Source organism: Rutilus rutilus (assembly GCF_951802725.1).
Source record: "Rutilus rutilus genome assembly, chromosome: 13".
Classification (NCBI taxonomy): domain Eukaryota; kingdom Metazoa; phylum Chordata; class Actinopteri; order Cypriniformes; family Leuciscidae; genus Rutilus; species Rutilus rutilus.
Genome location: NC_140218.1, coordinates 4999286 through 5020466, shown reverse-complemented (window position 1 = coordinate 5020466; position 21181 = coordinate 4999286). Strand labels below are relative to the sequence as shown.

At 41.6% G+C, this 21181-nt stretch overlaps 2 protein-coding genes across 3 annotated transcripts in view; both read left to right on the top strand.

The window, feature by feature from the left end:
* Nucleotides 1-3364: 3364 nt before the first annotated feature.
* The window catches only part of LOC311302516 (uncharacterized protein), a 197792-nt gene continuing 179975 nt past the window's right edge, over nucleotides 3365-21181 (top strand). For both annotated transcript variants that reach the window (XM_084428460.1, XM_084428461.1), the window contains exons 1-10: nucleotides 3365-3544; nucleotides 5105-5201; nucleotides 5426-5539; nucleotides 5800-5895; nucleotides 6089-7828; nucleotides 8743-8856; nucleotides 9117-9212; nucleotides 9406-11145; nucleotides 12356-12430; nucleotides 12870-13043. In XM_084428460.1, the coding sequence (XP_084284586.1) occupies nucleotides 5152-5201; nucleotides 5426-5539; nucleotides 5800-5895; nucleotides 6089-7828; nucleotides 8743-8856; nucleotides 9117-9212; nucleotides 9406-11145; nucleotides 12356-12430; nucleotides 12870-13043 (4199 nt within the window). In that variant the 5' untranslated portion in view covers nucleotides 3365-3544; nucleotides 5105-5151. The remainder of the gene's footprint in view (nucleotides 3545-5104; nucleotides 5202-5425; nucleotides 5540-5799; nucleotides 5896-6088; nucleotides 7829-8742; nucleotides 8857-9116; nucleotides 9213-9405; nucleotides 11146-12355; nucleotides 12431-12869; nucleotides 13044-21181) is intronic.
* On the top strand, nucleotides 13150-20829 carry LOC311302515 (uncharacterized protein). Its single transcript, XM_084428459.1, has 2 exons — nucleotides 13150-13337; nucleotides 13843-20829. The coding sequence occupies exon 2, from the start codon at nucleotides 14005-14007 to the stop codon at nucleotides 19996-19998; it is 5994 nt and encodes a 1997-aa protein (XP_084284585.1). The 5' UTR covers nucleotides 13150-13337; nucleotides 13843-14004; the 3' UTR covers nucleotides 19999-20829.

Below are 21181 nucleotides of genomic sequence, written 5' to 3'. Positions count from 1 at the left end.
TCTGAGGAGCTCACAACTGCTACCAAAAAGTGGGAATTCCTAAAATATAAAATACGCCAATTTACCATCTCATTCAGTAAAATAATTAAAAAAGACAGTGAATAAACAAGAAGTAGACATTATTAATCAGTTCAATATGTACTGCAATAGGCCAAACCCAACTGAAGACGATAGACAGAAGATATTAAACCTCCAACCAAAACTAGATGAAGTTCACAGTCGTAAGGCCCAAGGGGGCTTTATTAGACCCAGAGCTAGTGGATAGAGGAGGGGAAACAATTCAGCGTATTTCTGTGGTCTTGAAAAAAGAAGACAGGAAAAAAATAGCATCAGATCCCTGATGGTTGATAATAATGAAGTCACAGATGAAAAATTGATCTCTTCAGAAATCTAGAAATTCTATAGCCAGCTCTATAGCTCTACATTTTCTAGCGTGGACTGTCAACATTTTTTTCAGGATATAGCAAAACATATTCTAAAAATAGAGGATGGCCTCAAACAAACATGTGATAATCAAATAACAATTCCAGAACTTGACGCAGTAATTGGTCGTCTCTCTCTTAACAAAGCCCCCGGATCCGACGGTCTCACAGGTGACTTTTACAGACATTTGGGCAGATTTAAGAGACCTGCTGCTACAAGTCTTTACCCAAATATTTGAAACATGAGTGCTTCCACCAACAATGAGACATGGAGTTATCGTCTCAATTCAAAAACCTGGGAAAGATCCCAGAATTATAGATAACAGAAGACCCATTACACTCAGAAATTCAGACTACAAACTCCTAACTTACATCTTTGCTTCTCGTCTTCAAACAGGGATTTCAGATCTTATTGCAGATACACAGTCAGGGCTCTTAAAAGGAAGGTCAATACATAATAATATAAGATTGGTAATGGACATCATTGAGTGTAGAAGCCAAATAGAGGATGATGGTTTCCTTCTCTTTCTAGACTTCTATAAAGCATTCGACTCCGCGGAGCATCCATTTATTCTTTCGCCGCTCGAACACTTTGGCTTTGGAATCAAATTTAGAGAATGGGTTGGTGGATTATATCGAGATATTAATATCTGTGTCCTGTTACCTAGTGGTACCACCCCAAGCTTCAAGATTAATGTGGGTATTCCTCAAGGTTGCCCCATCTCACCATACCTGTTCATCTTAGCCACAGAAATGCTAGCAATCTATATTAAAAACTGTAATGATATTAAAAAAACTTTATGTACTTGGCACAGACATAATAATCAGCCAACTAGCGGACGACACAACAATATTCTTAAAAGATAGATACCAAATTTCAACAACTATTGCCAAACATACAACACTTCACTGAAAAACATCTGTAATATCCCTATTAAATCAGAAATCAAATACCTGGGGATTTACCTCTCCAAGGACCAAAAAGAAAGCCAGCTTCTGAATGTAGAAAATAAAATGAAAGAATGCAAATCAAGACTAAATATATGGCTACAGAGGGACCTATCAACACTAGGCCGAGTTTACCTAACTAAGATGAATATTTATCCAGATGTTCTTGCCCAGCCTATTCCAGTGCCACTCCAAACAACACTGATTACATCTATCAACCAAATCAACCTGAACTTCATTTGGAGAAACAGACCACATTATATGAAGAAAAGCAATATGGTTAAAGACACAAAGGATGGAGGACTAAAAGTTATTGATTTTGACTGCCTTAATGGAACCTTAAAAATAAACTGGTTAAAATCTTGGATCAAACACAAGCAACTCCTTTTGGTATTGTATTCCAAGACCTTATTCAAGAGAATTGGAGGATTAGAATTTCTTCTTAGAGCGGACTTTAGTGTTAACAAATTACCTATATCATTGTCAGAGATTCACTGATAAATACTCTTGTACTGGAAAATGTTATACGTACATAACTTCTCACGCCACACATCTGTACTCTGGAACAACAGGTATATTTTGCACAGCAACACATCTCTGTTCTTTGAGGATTGGTGTGGGAGAAATATATGGTCCATAGCCGACTTAATGGATACCGACGGACAGTTGTTAAATTATGGACAATTTTCCATCAAACATAATTTCAAACCCTTAAAATCAGACTTTACTAAATTACATAAAGCACTAGGCCAAGAATTTGTCCTTCTAACAAGAAACATTTTGGCATATTATCCGATACAACCACAATTGGCCCCACTATCAATTCAAGGGATCTTTGTCCTGGATAAAAAATGCACTATAACCACTTTATTAGAAATTGTTTTATTGATTATATTTACCCTAAAAGGCAAAATAAAAATAACATCCTACAAAAATGTGATAAATATTCAATCACTAAATTAAGAACAATGTATCTAACACTCCCTAAACCTCCTAAAGTGAAAGAAACGCACTTCAAAGTAATGAACAAAATTTACCCCTCTAAAGAATTACTGAGACGTCGCTTTGGTACAGATGATAATACATGTGCATTCTGTGAAAATGATGTCGAAACTACGGACCATGTGTTTTTCTCATGTAACGTGATACAGATATTTTGGTGTGATATACATAAACGGGTTAAGCAACAGATGTCTTCATTCCCAAACTCTGTCTCCAGTGCCGACATAACATTTGGATTGTGAAATCATCTCACAAATTTGTTGTTTTTAAAATGAATTTAAACTGTATATGAAATCCTTAAAAACTCTGAAAGGTCCTAAAGCACAAATATATATAATACCCTAAAACACGTCCCAGCTGAGGTTAATAGCTGAACAATGACTGAATTCTCCCCTCATGTTATGTTATAATTTCTTACAGTTTTTTTTTTCTATTTAAATTTGTTTATATGAAAGTTTCTTTTCCTTTTATAAATCATCCTTATTTTTGTTACTAAGACTACATATATATTTCCTGTTTGTATTAAGAGCTGCTCCCTCTGGCTATATCTTCTCTGTGTCCTATTCTGAAGAAACGGATTTTATGCAGCCATGTTTGCTTGTAAATCTTGATTTTTTCAATAATAAAAAAAATAATAATAAAAAAAAGGACGAAAGAGGACCAGCAACAACAACAACAACAAAAATGAAATAAATAAACAAAATTAAGGGGCTAAGTTTTTTCTTTTAAATCATATTCTTCTATGGTGGAAAAAAGACTAATTGCGTTTTTCTTTTTTATCACTTTGAGGACTTTTGTATAAGAAACAAATTCACCATGAAATGCACAGAACAATGATTTCATTGATATTTTGATTGGGGGATATGAGGATGAAGATATTTTTTACAGTCTATGGTCGACACGGTCAAAATCACGCGTTTCGTTTAAAGACTTTTGACCCCGATCGCCTGCCATACTCTGTTTACGTCTCTCTCTCTCTCTCTCTCTCTCTCGTCACACATACAAAGTGAAAGTAAGTTTTCCTGTCGCCATTTTAAGCAGGAGAAATGCGAGACACGGAAAAAACAGAACATCAAAGTGTTTATCAGCCATTATAAAGGGATTGAAGTGTAGTTTTATGATGTTAAAGCTGGAGGATTTGAGATCCTGTATCTTGTAAAAGTTTGATCAAGGTGAGTGTTCATGTGTGACTTTCTCATATTAATATGAATCTCTGGAGGACGTTTTACGTGATTGTTTGATATGAAATCTTAAATAAAGGTTTTTAATTTTTCACTTCAGTGTTTCCTTTGTGTTTCGTGATGTTTGTGATTCTCCAGAAGTTTAGCTTATGTGTAAACATACATAGGCCAATTCACACAAACGTCAACAAACACGTTTTTTTTTTCTTTTTGTATCGGATCAGTGTGTGTCGATGTGTGTCGGGGTTTGTTTTCTTTTTCACCCGAACATCAACGGTCGACTTGTGTGTGTGAAAAGTAGAGGTGGGCGATACTCCAAATTTTGGTATGATCCGATACCATGTAGCCTAAATACAGGGCCAGTATCGCCGATACCGATACCGATACCAATATTTTTTAATATTAAAAGCATGCACTTGAACTTGTATGCACTTTCCTGTGCTAGAGCAGTGTGTCATGATTTATGAGGTGAATGCATCGCTAAATCTGAAAACGTTTTCATGACTACTAAATATTTTGTGATTTGTGCTCTCAACTCGCCTGTAATTATTAGTCAGTGACTTATACAAAACTACCCTAATTATAGTAAAAGTACTATTGTACACCTAGCCTACTGTTCAAAAGTTTGCGGTCTGTAAGATTTTTAATTCTCTTCTGCATTTATTTGATCAAAAATACAGTAAAAACTGTAATATTACAATTTAACATAGGCTTTCTGTTTTCTATGTCATACTAAACTGTAATTTATTCAATTGATCAAAGCGTAATTTTCGGCATCATTACGCCAGTTATGATGATAATTCATTTTAATATGCTGATTTACAGCTTTGAAAACATTTCTTATTATCAATGTTGAAAACAGTTTAATTTTTTTGTGGAAACCATGATGCAGAATTATTTGATGAACCAAATTGAAAGAACAGCATTTATATGAAGTAGATTTTTAACAGTGAAAAACCCTTGACTGTCACTTTTGATCAATATAATGCATCGATCCTTGTTGAATAAAAATATTAATTTCATTTAAAAAAATCTTACTGTCCTCAACATTTTGAACCGTTATGTACACTTTTGGTTTGTTTATTGCTAAATAACTCCCGATTGTTTCTCTGTCATCTAAGCAAGGCTTTGTTTCCCAAACGTGCCTATGACCAGCATCGAACGCTCTCTGTGATTGATTGGTTTCGTCTTGTATCCAGATGATTAGGAGAAAAAGTTCTATCCTACACAATTATCCGCTAACATTCGCTTATTTTTCCACTTAGAAGCTTATTTTACGCACTGAATTGCGTGCTAAATTAATAAAAATTACTGGTAAAAAAAAACACACATTTGGATCGATATTTTTATGTGAGGATCGATCCTTTTCGATACCACGTCAGTATCGATATTTTAGGATCGATCCGCCCACCTCTAGTGAAAAGGCCCTGTGAGCTTGAGTTAACGCAGTCACACGATCCTTTTCTACCACACTCCAGATATGTTCAGCTAAATTATGAAGGTTGTTTAATTTAATCATTTAATTTAGTGTGTGAATGTTTCTTCATTCAGAGTCAGTGGAGGAGATCAAACTCATCAGATTCTCCTGCAGCTTCATCATGGGTAATTCACAAGGATCCAGAGATGGAGATTGTTCTCCAGGATGCAGGTACTTTCAACAAACACTACATTACCATTACCCCCACACCTCCACCCCTCCACACACACAAACACAAACAGATCAAAGACAGTTACAGAAACAGTTACTTTTTTTTTTTACTAAAATGAAATATTCAGTAAAAAGATAATTGTTTCCTCAAAGTACTTTTTGATGCAGGATAAATGTATTCACAGTAATCTAAAGGATTAAACTGAATCTGTTCTCTGTTCCAGTTCAGTCCAGCAGAAGAGCTCAAACCCAGAGTCCAGCTGTGTGTCTATGAAGAGTAACTGGTCTATGGATCCGCCACTAATGTTTAAGAGTGGAGACAAACGGCCTGATCTCAGGTATATCATTTCTATAAAAGATGTGCTTATTGTATTTTATTTGTATGAAATTGTTATTAATATACAGCAGTTTCATGAGTTACAATCTTGCTGGTTTCGGTCTATTAATGATCATCATTGTGCTCTTGTGTAAAGCTCTATGTGTTGTATTGTTAATACATTCACACACTGTAAAAGCTGTTGGTCTGTTACTCAGTTAATGACACAATTACATCAATATCAGTGTGTCTGATTCTTTACCCTCTTCATTCTGATTTAAGGTCAACTCTTCCATCCAGACCAGTTAAAAACAAAACTGTGTCCAAGCCTGTGATTCAACCACAAGACTTTAATGAAAGCATGTTTCCTGGTTTCAGGTAAAATTCAGGACTTTGTTGTTGTTGTTTAATTTTAGGTGCTGCAATTCACATCACACATCACTCACACACATGATTAATGATTTACACATTTCAGAAACCTAATGATGTTCTGTGTCCCATAAATAGTTTTGTAATTTATGGCTATTTACTTCTCTGACTTGTGTAATAATGTGGTATTTTAATCTTACAGCCATGACTCTAATCCTGCTGAAGTCCTCAACACATTGAGATCAAATCTGAGACAGAAGTTTGAGTGTTTGTATGAGGGAATATCAAAGCAGGGAAACCCAACACTCCTGAATGAGATCTACACAGAGCTCTACATCACAGAGAGTGGAAGTGGAGAGATCAATAATGAGCATGAGGTGAGACAGATCGAGACACAGTCCAGGAGAGCAGAAACAGAGGACACACCGATCAAATGCAGTGACATCTTTAGACCTTTACCTGGACAAGACAAACCCATCAGAACTGTGCTGACAAAGGGAGTCGCTGGCATTGGGAAAACAGTCTCTGTGCAGAAGCTCATCCTGGACTGGGCTGAAGGGAAAGAGAATCAGGACGTCCAGCTCATATTTCCACTCGCTTTCAGAGAGCTCAACTTGATGAAGGACAAAACACTCAGTCTTTCAGATCTTCTTCATCGCTTTTTCCCCGAAACTAAAGAAATGGAAATATCCAGTGATGAGTATAAAGTGTTGTTCATCTTTGATGGTCTGGATGAGTGTCGTCTGTCTCTGAACTTTAAGAGCGATGTGAGGTTGTGTGATATATCTGAATCAGCCTCAGTGGACGAGCTGCTGAAGAACCTCATTGAGGGGAATCTGCTTCCCTCGTCTCTCATCTGGATCACCTCCAGACCAGCAGCAGCGGATCTCGTCCCCTCTGAGTGTGTCCATCGAGTGACAGAGGTACGAGGCTTCAGTGACAGACAGAAGCAGGAATACTTCAGGAAGAGAATCAGTGATCGGCGTCTGGCCCACAGGATCATCTCACACCTAAAGTCCTCAAGGAGCCTCTTTATTATGTGCCACATCCCAGTGTTCTGCTGGATCTCAGCCACTGTTCTAGAGGAGATGTTGAGGAAAGCAGAGAGAGGAGAGATTCCCAAGACTCTCACTCAGATGTACACACACTTCCTGCTCATTCAGACCAACATCAAACATGAGAAGGACTATGAGAAGAAAGTGAAAGATGAAGACATGATTGTCAAACTGGGGAAACTGGCTTATCTGCAGCTTGTGAAAGGCAACCTGATCTTCTATGAGGAAGACCTGAGCGAGTGTGGCATTGATGAGGCAGAAGCATCAGTTTACTCAGGATTGTGCACTCAGATCTTCAGAGAGGAGTTGGGCTTGTGTCAGGGGAAAGTCTTCAGCTTTGTTCATCTGAGCATTCAGGAACATCTAGCAGCTCTATATGTGCATCTCTCCTTTATCAACAATAACATCAATGTGTTTGACCAGATTACCAAACCAACTAATGGAGGCAGAGTTTCCCCATCGGATCTCCATCAGAGAGCTGTGGATGAGGCTTTACACAGTAAAAATGGGCATCTGGACCTTTTCCTTCGTTTCCTTCTGGGTCTGTCAGTGAAGTCTAACCAGAGTCTCTTACAAGAACTGAAGACACAGACAGCAAACAGCTCTCACAACAATAAGAGAACAGCTGACTATATTAAAGAAAAGATCAGTGAGAATCCCTCTCCAGATAAATACATCAATCTGTTTCACTGTCTGAATGAACTGGGTGATCTTTCTCTAGTGAACGAAGCTGAACCTCATACGAGCTCTTATACGAGCTCTGGAGGATTATGTGCTGTGAAACTCTCCTCGTCTCAGTGGTCAGCTTTAGTGTTTGTGTTGTTGTCCTCAGAGGAGACACTGCAGAGGTTTGAACTGTGGAGATTAATTGGATACGGAGATAATCGGTAAGTAACACTGAGTGCAATCATTACAGTCTAAAACATTATGAACAAAGAGAAACTCAGAGATCAGAGGTGTTTAAATCACGGGGCACAGACTGATTTCTGGGATATTGTAGATCATTTGCGTGTGTTCCTCAAACCGTGGCTGTGTCCTAGTAAGACTGCATATCTCGACTGCCACGTCATCAAGCGCCTCTGAAGGCCGTCTCAGTTTGAAGGATGTTTTGAAGACAGACTTCATTTTGTGTCTTTAATTCAGCTCATTTTGAAGGATGCATCAAGTATATCCTTCCTGTTCTTCAATCTCCCACAATCCTTTGCACACATTCTAATTAATGTAAAAGAACTGATGGAAAACGAGTCGGCACTGAGTTTATCTGAGTTCATTATGAAATGTAAGACACAGATAATGTATTCGGAGATGAAGGCATACATGTTATCTTTAGTTTCTGTGTAAATGAATCACTGAACACTAAACTGACAATAATGTAAGACACTGGGAGACACAGACGGCTGTCAGTCACTGTATTGCATTCATAAAAAAGCCAGTTAATATAAAGATATTTAATAGGAAGTATTTTTCCTAAATGAAGTTTTAATATTATTATTATACAAAAGGAAGTATTAAGTATTACCCTTCATCATGGGTAATTCACAAGGATCCAGAGATGGAGATTGTTCTCCAGGATGCAGGTACTTTCAACAAACACTACATTACCATTACCCCCACACCTCCACCCCTCCACACACACAAACACAAACAGATCAAAGACAGTTACAGAAACAGTTACTTTTTTTTTTTACTAAAATGAAATATTCAGTAAAAAGATAATTGTTTCCTCAAAGTACTTTTTGATGCAGGATAAATGTATTCACAGTAATCTAAAGGATTAAACTGAATCTGTTCTCTGTTCCAGTTCAGTCCAGCAGAAGAGCTCAAACCCAGAGTCCAGCTGTGTGTCTATGAAGAGTAACTGGTCTATGGATCCGCCACTAATGTTTAAGAGTGGAGACAAACGGCCTGATCTCAGGTATATCATTTCTATAAAAGATGTGCTTATTGTATTTTATTTGTATGAAATTGTTATTAATATACAGCAGTTTCATGAGTTACAATCTTGCTGGTTTCGGTCTATTAATGATCATCATTGTGCTCTTGTGTAAAGCTCTATGTGTTGTATTGTTAATACATTCACACACTGTAAAAGCTGTTGGTCTGTTACTCAGTTAATGACACAATTACATCAATATCAGTGTGTCTGATTCTTTACCCTCTTCATTCTGATTTAAGGTCAACTCTTCCATCCAGACCAGTTAAAAACAAAACTGTGTCCAAGCCTGTGATTCAACCACAAGACTTTAATGAAAGCATGTTTCCTGGTTTCAGGTAAAATTCAGGACTTTGTTGTTGTTGTTTAATTTTAGGTGCTGCAATTCACATCACACATCACTCACACACATGATTAATGATTTACACATTTCAGAAACCTAATGATGTTCTGTGTCCCATAAATAGTTTTGTAATTTATGGCTATTTACTTCTCTGACTTGTGTAATAATGTGGTATTTTAATCTTACAGCCATGACTCTAATCCTGCTGAAGTCCTCAACACATTGAGATCAAATCTGAGACAGAAGTTTGAGTGTTTGTATGAGGGAATATCAAAGCAGGGAAACCCAACACTCCTGAATGAGATCTACACAGAGCTCTACATCACAGAGAGTGGAAGTGGAGAGATCAATAATGAGCATGAGGTGAGACAGATCGAGACACAGTCCAGGAGAGCAGAAACAGAGGACACACCGATCAAATGCAGTGACATCTTTAGACCTTTACCTGGACAAGACAAACCCATCAGAACTGTGCTGACAAAGGGAGTCGCTGGCATTGGGAAAACAGTCTCTGTGCAGAAGCTCATCCTGGACTGGGCTGAAGGGAAAGAGAATCAGGACGTCCAGCTCATATTTCCACTCGCTTTCAGAGAGCTCAACTTGATGAAGGACAAAACACTCAGTCTTTCAGATCTTCTTCATCGCTTTTTCCCCGAAACTAAAGAAATGGAAATATCCAGTGATGAGTATAAAGTGTTGTTCATCTTTGATGGTCTGGATGAGTGTCGTCTGTCTCTGAACTTTAAGAGCGATGTGAGGTTGTGTGATATATCTGAATCAGCCTCAGTGGACGAGCTGCTGAAGAACCTCATTGAGGGGAATCTGCTTCCCTCGTCTCTCATCTGGATCACCTCCAGACCAGCAGCAGCGGATCTCGTCCCCTCTGAGTGTGTCCATCGAGTGACAGAGGTACGAGGCTTCAGTGACAGACAGAAGCAGGAATACTTCAGGAAGAGAATCAGTGATCGGCGTCTGGCCCACAGGATCATCTCACACCTAAAGTCCTCAAGGAGCCTCTTTATTATGTGCCACATCCCAGTGTTCTGCTGGATCTCAGCCACTGTTCTAGAGGAGATGTTGAGGAAAGCAGAGAGAGGAGAGATTCCCAAGACTCTCACTCAGATGTACACACACTTCCTGCTCATTCAGACCAACATCAAACATGAGAAGGACTATGAGAAGAAAGTGAAAGATGAAGACATGATTGTCAAACTGGGGAAACTGGCTTATCTGCAGCTTGTGAAAGGCAACCTGATCTTCTATGAGGAAGACCTGAGCGAGTGTGGCATTGATGAGGCAGAAGCATCAGTTTACTCAGGATTGTGCACTCAGATCTTCAGAGAGGAGTTGGGCTTGTGTCAGGGGAAAGTCTTCAGCTTTGTTCATCTGAGCATTCAGGAACATCTAGCAGCTCTATATGTGCATCTCTCCTTTATCAACAATAACATCAATGTGTTTGACCAGATTACCAAACCAACTAATGGAGGCAGAGTTTCCCCATCGGATCTCCATCAGAGAGCTGTGGATGAGGCTTTACACAGTAAAAATGGGCATCTGGACCTTTTCCTTCGTTTCCTTCTGGGTCTGTCAGTGAAGTCTAACCAGAGTCTCTTACAAGAACTGAAGACACAGACAGCAAACAGCTCTCACAACAATAAGAGAACAGCTGACTATATTAAAGAAAAGATCAGTGAGAATCCCTCTCCAGATAAATACATCAATCTGTTTCACTGTCTGAATGAACTGGGTGATCTTTCTCTAGTGAACGAAGCTGAACCTCATACGAGCTCTTATACGAGCTCTGGAGGATTATGTGCTGTGAAACTCTCCTCGTCTCAGTGGTCAGCTTTAGTGTTTGTGTTGTTGTCCTCAGAGGAGACACTGCAGAGGTTTGAACTGTGGAGATTAATTGGATACGGAGATAATCGGTAAGTAACACTGAGTGCAATCATTACAGTCTAAAACATTATGAACAAAGAGAAACTCAGAGATCAGAGGTGTTTAAATCACGGGGCACAGACTGATTTCTGGGATATTGTAGATCATTTGCGTGTGTTCCTCAAACCGTGGCTGTGTCCTAGTAAGACTGCATATCTCGACTGCCACGTCATCAAGCGCCTCTGAAGGCCGTCTCAGTTTGAAGGATGTTTTGAAGACAGACTTCATTTTGTGTCTTTAATTCAGCTCATTTTGAAGGATGCATCAAGTATATCCTTCCTGTTCTTCAATCTCCCACAATCCTTTGCACACATTCTAATTAATGTAAAAGAACTGATGGAAAACGAGTCGGCACTGAGTTTATCTGAGTTCATTATGAAATGTAAGACACAGATAATGTATTCGGAGATGAAGGCATACATGTTATCTTTAGTTTCTGTGTAAATGAATCACTGAACACTAAACTGACAATAATGTAAGACACTGGGAGACACAGACGGCTGTCAGTCACTGTATTGCATTCATAAAAAAGCCAGTTAATATAAAGATATTTAATAGGAAGTATTTTTCCTAAATGAAGTTTTAATATTATTATTATACAAAAGGAAGTATTAAGAAAATAAATTAGATTAATGTCTCATCATCATTTTTCTTTATCACCAGTTGCTGGCAAAATGAAGGACAATGATTCACATTTTGTGCGCATCATTTCCTGTGACAATAAAACTAATTATTAAATGAACAAGTATGTAAATAAGCAAGTAACAAGCAAACAAACTCGTGTGCTTAATTTCTAGGAATAATTTGCTGATGCAGGTACAAAAAGACTTTTTTCTTGCCCCCCCGCCCGACTCGGGAGTTAAGTGTCTCCATGGTGATAACCATAGCAACGGACAGGACAAACAAACCTGATGTGTCATAATAGTGTTGTAGTGTAAATGCAGACTAATAGCCCTGCCACAGCAACACTAACGAGAAGAAGAAGAGACTAATCAGTGACGGCTGAATACGAGGCTTCTACAGTTATAGATATAAAACCACTTTTTCACATGTCCTTTATAAAGCAGTGTTTCATTAAAACAATTATTTGAGGGTATTTAGGAAGGTATAATGTATTATTTACTTATGATATTTATTATTATTATTATTATTATTAATAATAATGAACTTTTACTTTAAATAATTTTTATTTTCAATTAGTGCCACACAGAAGAACACAGGAGATGAAGTTCTCCAGAAGCTGATGCCTGTGGTTACAGCAACTAGATGCGCTCGGTAAGTAACACTGAGAACAAGCATCACTGTTAAAACATTATAACAGTTCTTACTTAAACATTATAAATTAATGGTTTAACAAAAAATATGAGTCACATTTAAGCTCTTACCTATCTGACCTGATTTGTGATCTACTTAACCAGTTTTTATGATATATGTGTGAGAAATTTATATTCAAATATATGCATTTGTAATGTATGCACATAAACATTTATATTTAATGTATGTAATGTATTCAATGTATTCCATTTGATCAGTTTCATATAATCTTTCTCCCTCACATAGAGACATAATCTCTTACAATAACAGTTAAATTTACTGATATATTGAATTCATTGTTTAAAAAAGAGATATTGCACAAATTATAAACACAATCAAGAAAAGCAAAGATTTCTGTTTGGATCTGAGAGAGTGAAGAGTGTGTCATTGTTCTCTACAGGTTGATGAGCTGTGGTGTGACAGATGAAGGTTGTGCTGCTCTGGCTTCAGCTCTGAGATCAAACCCCTCACACCTGAGAGAACTGGATCTGTCTGATAATAAACTAGGAGACTCAGGAGTGAAGCTGTTTTCTGCTGTACTGGCGAATCCTCACTGTAAACTGGAGACACTGGGGTAAGATCATACGTTACTCTCACATGAAACTGTCACTAGGGGCGTTTCCATTACAGATTTTTGGCAAAACTTTTTTAATGAGCGTTTGGTGTAGGTCTACTAGGCATAGAGATATCTGTCTGAAAGCCTATTTGTTCAGCGCTGAAGTTTCCTATGTGCGTTTGAACGCTCCATCACGTGAACTGCGCCTGGACAGGAAATGCAGTGCGCTGCTCAGTTGTTCGTGCTCAGGGATGATGAGAGAAGACTCGGAGACCCTTTTCTTTACTTTCGTGTGCGTTTTATGAAAAGCAAGTAAGTTTTTACTACTGTGGCATGTTTGTACTGCGTTGTGATGAATGTTTTGAAATTTATGTATGTTCACGCGAACTAGTTTTATTTGTTGAACTGCGTGACTAATTAGTGTAGTCATGATGCCAGATCGTGCTGTAATATGCAACATGTTTCCTGTATGCAATAATTAGCCCTTTATATGTCGATTTAGATCTTATTTGTGTTAGTTATTTAGAGATATGCTTTTGTGTTCGAGTGCAGTGCATTTACTGTTTATTTGGTACTACCTGCATCGAGTGTTATAGTGATACAGTGTCATTCTGCATAGCCACTTAAAGGTGCAGCAGTACAGATATTAAAGGGCATATAGTGACATATTTTGTTGCACTGTATTAACGTAAATTATTATTTTCTGTACTGTACTGTTGTTAATGATGACAATGAGCATTGTTTAGTATTCCTTTATTTGTTTATTAATCAGTTATTATTACCATTGCATTATTTCTTTTTCTTTCTCTCTGTTTAGACCACATACATTTGAACTTGTATATTGGCATCCTGATCTTGGAAATAAAGCTGATAAAGGATTCTCTGGCCGGAATCTTTCTGTAGTGCTCCCATCCTAAACGAACCACTAGTCTATACTTTACATTGGTCCTTCGAGCCGGATTAGGGTTACACCGACACTATGGAGTCAGCAACTGATGGTCAGCAACAGGAGTCATCGGACCGACCCAAGAGAGACCCTCGTCCACCTGCACATTTGGCCCAGTACGAAGTCACTTTTCTGCCCTATCAACAGCCTGTGATCCAAGCCTCCTCTACCCCTGTAGGACAACCAGACCAGGCTCAGTCAACCAGAGCTAGGAGTTTGACAAGTTACCGGTCAGCTGCACATTCACGACGGTCCTCTCAGTTATCTTACGGACTCCATCTATTTCGAAGTACGTCTGATATACAAGAAGCTGCTTTAGAGGAGGAGATCAAAGGATTGGAGCTAGCTGACCTACAACAGGAAATAGAAGAAGAAAGGAAAGCTGACTTAGAAGCTGCAGCATTGGATGCACAAGCCAGAGAAGGACAGCGGCTACAAGAGGAAGCACATCTGGCTAAAGAGAGAATAGCTAGAGAGATGGGAAGACGCAGGCGCTTGAAGAAACTCGAGAAGGAGGTACACATTGCCAGTCTTGTAAAGACCTACCTGACAGGGACAAACGATGATTCCTTGTCTACGTCGTCAGCTCCTGCTACATTCTCCAATCTACCTCTGCCATCACAATTGGCTCAACAGCCACCTCTGGTGCCATTGGTCCCCATGCAGCATCCACCTGTGCAACAGCCAAATCCAGCGCCAGTTCAGGTAGCACCTCTCTCCACTGTTCCTACTCAGATATTAGCACCACCTGCTAATCCCGTCACGAGTGCCCAGATCAGTGTTCCTGTCAGCGCAGCACCGATTGCTGCATCAGTCTCTATACTTCCATCTGCACCTGTCTCATTCGTTCCCGTCCTCTCCACGGTAACTACCCAGGCAGGTGGAGCAGCAAGGTCTTCTGTCACAACGAGTCTCCCGTCTCATTACCTAGGGGCTTCAGCTACTAGTACAAGCTTCACAATGCCACCACGAGCAGTTACAGTAGCACCGCCACCTCCCGCAGTGCAGTATGCTCACCACAGTATACCAACTGTAACACCAGTTCAGACGGCACCACCCTGGACCTACCCGGGTATGGAGACCCTAATTGCTACATCTTACGGCATTCCTAAACCGACACTTCCCTTCTTCGAGAGCGGCAAAGAAAGTGATTTCGCACTTTTGAAGATGGCGTTCGACAACTTGATGAATAGTCACCCTCATCTCAGCGAGCACTATAAATATCAAGTTCTCCTGAGTCAGCTCAAGCTTCAGAGTGCTCTGCAGCTGGCCAAATCATATATGTATGACCCCGCACCGTATACAGCTGCATTGGGAGCTCTGCAAGACAAATATGGCCAGCCAAGACAACTGGTTCAAAGTGAACTAGCGGCAATACTCAACTCCCCAGCCATTAAGTCAGGAGACGCAGAGGCATTCGACTCCTTCGCTCTCTCAGTCCAGTCGCTTGTCGGTATGCTACGCACTTTAGAGGGACCTGTTGGATACGAGCTCAGGTGTGGTTCCCATGTTGACCGTCTATTAAGCAAAATGTCTCCTTCCCACAGAGATGGATTTGTGGAATATTGTCTCGTTCGCGGCATCCTGCAGCCAGGTTCAGAGCTCACCTACTCCCTGCCCGACCTCGCTGCGTGGCTACAGATGAAGGCTCAAGCCAAGCGTCTCGCCAGTCGAGCTACTCTTCTCTACAACTCTACAGGGCCTACCCTTCCAAAGAGAGATCAACGTAGTTCAAAGCCCAAAGATAAAACAGCGTCAGTCTTCCTCTGCTCTGGGGAGACAGCTGACAAGGAGACCTTTCAGTCGAAGTCCCAAGCTTTCAAACTCAGTCCTTATTGTCCGTTCTGCAACAATAAGGAGCACTACCTTAACTCATGCTCCGACTTCAAGAAACTGTCTACTGCTGAGATTAAGAAGTGGATCCAGGAAGGCGACAGATGTTGGAAATGCGGCCGCGGCCACAAATCTACAGCCTGTACGCTTAAACGCCCATGTAAGATTTGCAAAGAGAAACACCTTACAGTCCTGCATGACGCTATCCAAGAGTCATCCCAGAAAGTGCTGATGGTCACTAATCCGAAGCCCATTGTCTACATTGAGCAGCCCAGAAGCCCTCAGAGAGTGTTGCTGAAGGTTGTCAAAGTGCTTCTGCATCATGGAGATCGCACTCTTGAGACATTTGCAGTGCTCGATGATGGTTCGGAGAGAACGATTATCCTCCCACAAGCTGTAGAGAAACTACAACTCTCTCAGCATCCAGAGATGCTTCATCTGAGGACAGTCCAGCAAGAGGTGAAGGAACTGAAAGGTTCCTCAGTTAGCTTTCATGTATCCCCCATCTTCACGCCAAACAAAAAGTTTTGGATTCAACATGCGTTCACTGCAAGCAGTCTGAGTTTATCTGAACACACATACCCAGTAGCAGCTCTCCAGAAGCGCTATGAGCATCTCAAAGGACTTCCTTTGACGTCTATCCATAGAGCCCAACCTCTGCTCCTCATCGGCTCTGATATGCCTCAGCTTCTCACTCCTACACAGCCAGTCAGAGCAGGCCCATCTGGCGGTCCTATAGCCATCTGCACAAGGCTAGGCTGGTCCTTGCAAGGTCCTTCTGACATTATGCCAGTCTCTTCTCACCAGTCTTCCTGTCTGCACATCGCCACCGAGTCTTCATATACTGAACTCCTCAGGAATGTGGAACGCCTTTGGCACATTGACACAGTTCCCTATGTCAGTGAGAAGACTGCAACGCGTTCCAAGCAAGATCAGCAGGCACTCATCCTCTTACAGACAGCCTCCGAACGTGTATCTGTCGACGGTACCCAGCGCTACGCTACTCCACTGTTGCGTCGTCAGCCAGTCATCCAACTCTGTGCTCAGCAAGATGCCGTGATGCCTAACCTACGCAGCACTGAGCGCCGGTTGGCCAAGGACACCGTTCGAGCAGCCTCATATTGCAAGGAGATGGATAAACTTGTTCAGTCTGGTTATGTCGCGGAAATCTTTACAGAAGAGGCAGCAAAGTCCACAGAGTCGTGGTATGTACCTCATCACATGGTGCACCACAATGGAAAGGATAGAGTAGTCTTTAACTGTTCCTTCTCCTTTAACGGCCTGTCCCTGAATGACCAACTCCTGCCGGGACCAACGCTCGGTCCGACCATGATTGGAGTCCTGATGCGGTTTCGATGTCATGCTGTGGCCATCAGCGGAGATATTAAATCAATGTTCCACCAGATCCGCTTGTTGCCCAGTGATAAACCACTCCTACGATTCCTGTGGCGTGACATGCAGAGGACATCTGAACCACGCATATTCCAATGGGAGGTGTTACCATTCGGAACAACGTGCAGCCCCTGTTGTGCGGTCTTTGCCCTGCAGCAGCACATCAGAGACCATGAACCACCAGACTCTCCTCTCATGCACGTGATCGAGCACTCGTTCTATGTCGACAATTGCCTCCACAGTGTGAGTAAAGCTGAGTATGCCAAGGGTCTAGTCGATGACCTGCGAGCACTTCTGAACAAGGGAGGTTTCGAGATCCGGCAATGGGCTAGTAACATGCCTGAAGTTGTAGCACATCTACCTCCTGAAGCACAGTCGGCTAGTAGTGAGCTATGGCTATCCAAGGCCAGTGACAACCTCCAAGAGCCCACGCTTGGACTCTGCTGGGACTGTTTGAACGACACCCTGAGTTACAAACATCGCCATACTGAATCTTCAGATGCTACTCTTCGTAACGTCTACAGTGTCCTTGCCAAGCTTTACGACCCATTGGGCTACATAGTGCCATTCACAACAAGATGTAAAGTGCTTGTTCAGGACATGTGGAAGGCCAACATTGGCTGGGACGACAAGATCCAACCTGCTGACCTTCTGGAGAAATGGTTGAGTTGGGTGAAGGAAATTCCCACTTTGCAACATCTCAAGCTGCCTCGTCCCTATGCACCAGCCACCGCCGATACTGCTAACGCGACCCGTCACATCCACATTTTCTGTGATGCCTCGGAGCGCGCCTACGGATCAGTAGCCTACATGCAGACGACAGACGACAGTCAACAAGTCTATGTCTCCTTCGTGTTTGCCAGATCGAGAGTCGCGCCCCGTAAGCAGCTGTCTATTCCGCGTCTCGAGCTCAGTGCCGCGCTTACAGGTGCACAGCTGGCTAGAGTGATCGAGACAGAGCTTGCAGTACCACCTGAGCACATCACTCTTTGGTCAGACTCCACCACTGTGCTGCACTGGATCAAATCAGAATCATGCCGTTATAAAGTGTTCGTTGGAACACGCGTCGCAGAAATCCAGAACCTGACCAACCCTGTTCAATGGCGGTATGTTGATTCTCTAAGCAATCCAGCTGATGATAAAACCCGCGGACTCACTCTGCAAGAGATGGTACAGGATCATCGCTGGAACAAAGGTCCACATTTCCTCCATTTATCTGAGAGGGAGTGGCCCAACATGCCTTCATCTGAGGTAGAACCAGACACCACAGAGTTAAGGAAGTCTGCCTTTGTGGGAACTGTGTCCAGCATCTTGCCAACTCAACTTCCGGACCCCAGTAAGTTCTCCAACTGGAAAGAGCTTCTGAAGGAAACTGCTAGTTCCCTTCACGGGGCGGCTGATGCTAATACTACAGTACACTTTCCCGCTGCCGATTTTCTGCAAGCAGAGAAGCTGATGTTACAAAAGGCTCAAGACGACTGCTTTGCTGAAGAATTGAGAGCTCTCAAAGCTGGACGTACTCTTCCTTCAGACAGTCGTCTCGCATCTCTGTCACCAAAATATGAAGGAGCCACGGAGCTACTCAGAGTCGGTGGCAGGTTAAGGCATGCTGAAGGACTAGACCTGGATACTATCCACCCAGTTATCCTGGACCCAAGCCATCCCGTGACGAAGCTTATCATCAAGGATTTTGATGAGTCACTACTGCACCCTGGGCCAGAACGAGTTCTTGCCGAGATCAGACGCAGGTTTTGGATCATTCGTGGTAGAGAGGCTATTCGAAAGCATCAGCATTCATGTCTGGAGTGCCGACGATGGAGAGCAAAACCTGACGTACCGAAGATGGCAGATTACCCACCAGCTCGACTACGACTCCATAAGCCACCGTTCTATTCAACCGGAGTTGATTGCTTTGGACCTTTCCAAGTGAGGATCGGTCGTCGCACTGAAAAAAGGTGGGGCATTGTCTACAAATGCATGACAACTCGCTCGGTGCATCTGGATTTATTAGAAAGCCTTGATACAGATGCTTTCCTGCTGTCACTGAGAAGATTCATCTCTCGACGTGGCAGACCGTTCGAACTCCTCATGGACAATGGTACCAACTTTGTTGGTGGAGAGAGAGAGTTGCGTGAAGCCGTTGCTGCCATGGCACCTCAGTGGAGAGAGCAACTCGCTGAACAGCAGATATCCTTCCGATTCAATCCTCCAAGTGCGCCGCACTTTGGTGGCACATGGGAGAGGGAAGTGAAATCTATCAAGACTGCACTTCGCGTTGTCCTTAAAGATCAGACTGTTCCTGAACCTGTCCTGATGACAATCCTAGTGGAGGTCGAGGGCATAATGAATGCGAAACCCTTAGGCTACTTGTCATCAGATGCCTCTGATCCAGACCCGGTCACGCCTAACCTCCTCCTCATGGGCCGTCACGACTCGTCGCTGCCTCAAGCAGTTTACGACCCCAGTGACCTCGGGAGAAGACGTTGGAGGCACAGCCAAGCTATCGCCGATCGTTTCTGGTCATCCTTCATCAGTCACTACTTACCAGGGCTACAAGAGCGCAGTAAGTGGAGGAAAGACGGTAAGGCACTCTCCATAGGCGACGTTGTTTTAATCGTGGATCCCCAACTTCCCAGAGCGTCATGGCCAGTAGGACGGATTACCCAGACTCATCCAGGAGCAGATGGACGCGTACGGACTATCAGTGTTCAAGTGAAGGACCGCACCTACATTCGTCCAGTCGCCCGGCTCATCCTGCTCCCAGCACTGGAGGACAAGGACGAAGAAGAGACCACCAAATAGACTTTCTCCTACTCTTTCAACTGCCATGCGGACAGTTGGGGGCGGCCTTGTCTGAAAGCCTATTTGTTCAGCGCTGAAGTTTCCTATGTGCGTTTGAACGCTCCATCACGTGAACTGCGCCTGGACAGGAAATGCAGTGCGCTGCTCAGTTGTTCGTGCTCAGGGATGATGAGAGAAGACTCGGAGACCCTTTTCTTTACTTTCGTGTGCGTTTTATGAAAAGCAAGTAAGTTTTTACTTCTGTGGCATGTTTGTACTGCGTTGTGATGAATGTTTTGAAATTTATGTATGTTCACGCGAACTAGTTTTATTTGTTGAACTGCGTGACTAATTAGTGTAGTCATGATGCCAGATCGTGCTGTAATATGCAACATGTTTCCTGTATGCAATAATTAGCCCTTTATATGTCGATTTAGATCTTATTTGTGTTAGTTATTTAGAGATATGCTTTTGTGTTCGAGTGCAGTGCATTTACTGTTTATTTGGTACTACCTGCATCGAGTGTTATAGTGATACAGTGTCATTCTGCATAGCCACTTAAAGGTGCAGCAGTACAGATATTAAAGGGCATATAGTGACATATTTTGTTGCACTGTATTAACGTAAATTATTATTTTCTGTACTGTACTGTTGTTAATGATGACAATGAGCATTGTTTAGTATTCCTTTATTTGTTTATTAATCAGTTATTATTACCATTGCATTATTTCTTTTTCTTTCTCTCTGTTTAGACCACATACATTTGAACTTGTATATTGGCATCCTGATCTTGGAAATAAAGCTGATAAAGGATTCTCTGGCCGGAATCTTTCTGTAGTGCTCCCATCCTAAACGAACCACTAGTCTATACTTTACAATATCTGAACATCTTTGCCAAGCGCAAACCAGTACAGAAGTAGCCTAATCAATAATTAAAGTGCAAGCTGAGAAACTGAAGTGGATATGGAGAAAAGCTTCTTTATATGCCATTGCCTACATTTTAAACGGATGTCTGCCAATAGGCCTAAAACATTACATATATGGTTATTGTGACAGAGACTGGGACTCCAGGTTAATAAGATTCTGACTGAGTAGCAAGATATGAATTCAATTGTGATTCTGTGAGAATTCACAGATCCAGTTTCTCTTTTTTAATCTTCCCCTTAACATTTAAAGGAATCTACGTGTGTGTGTGTGTGTGTGT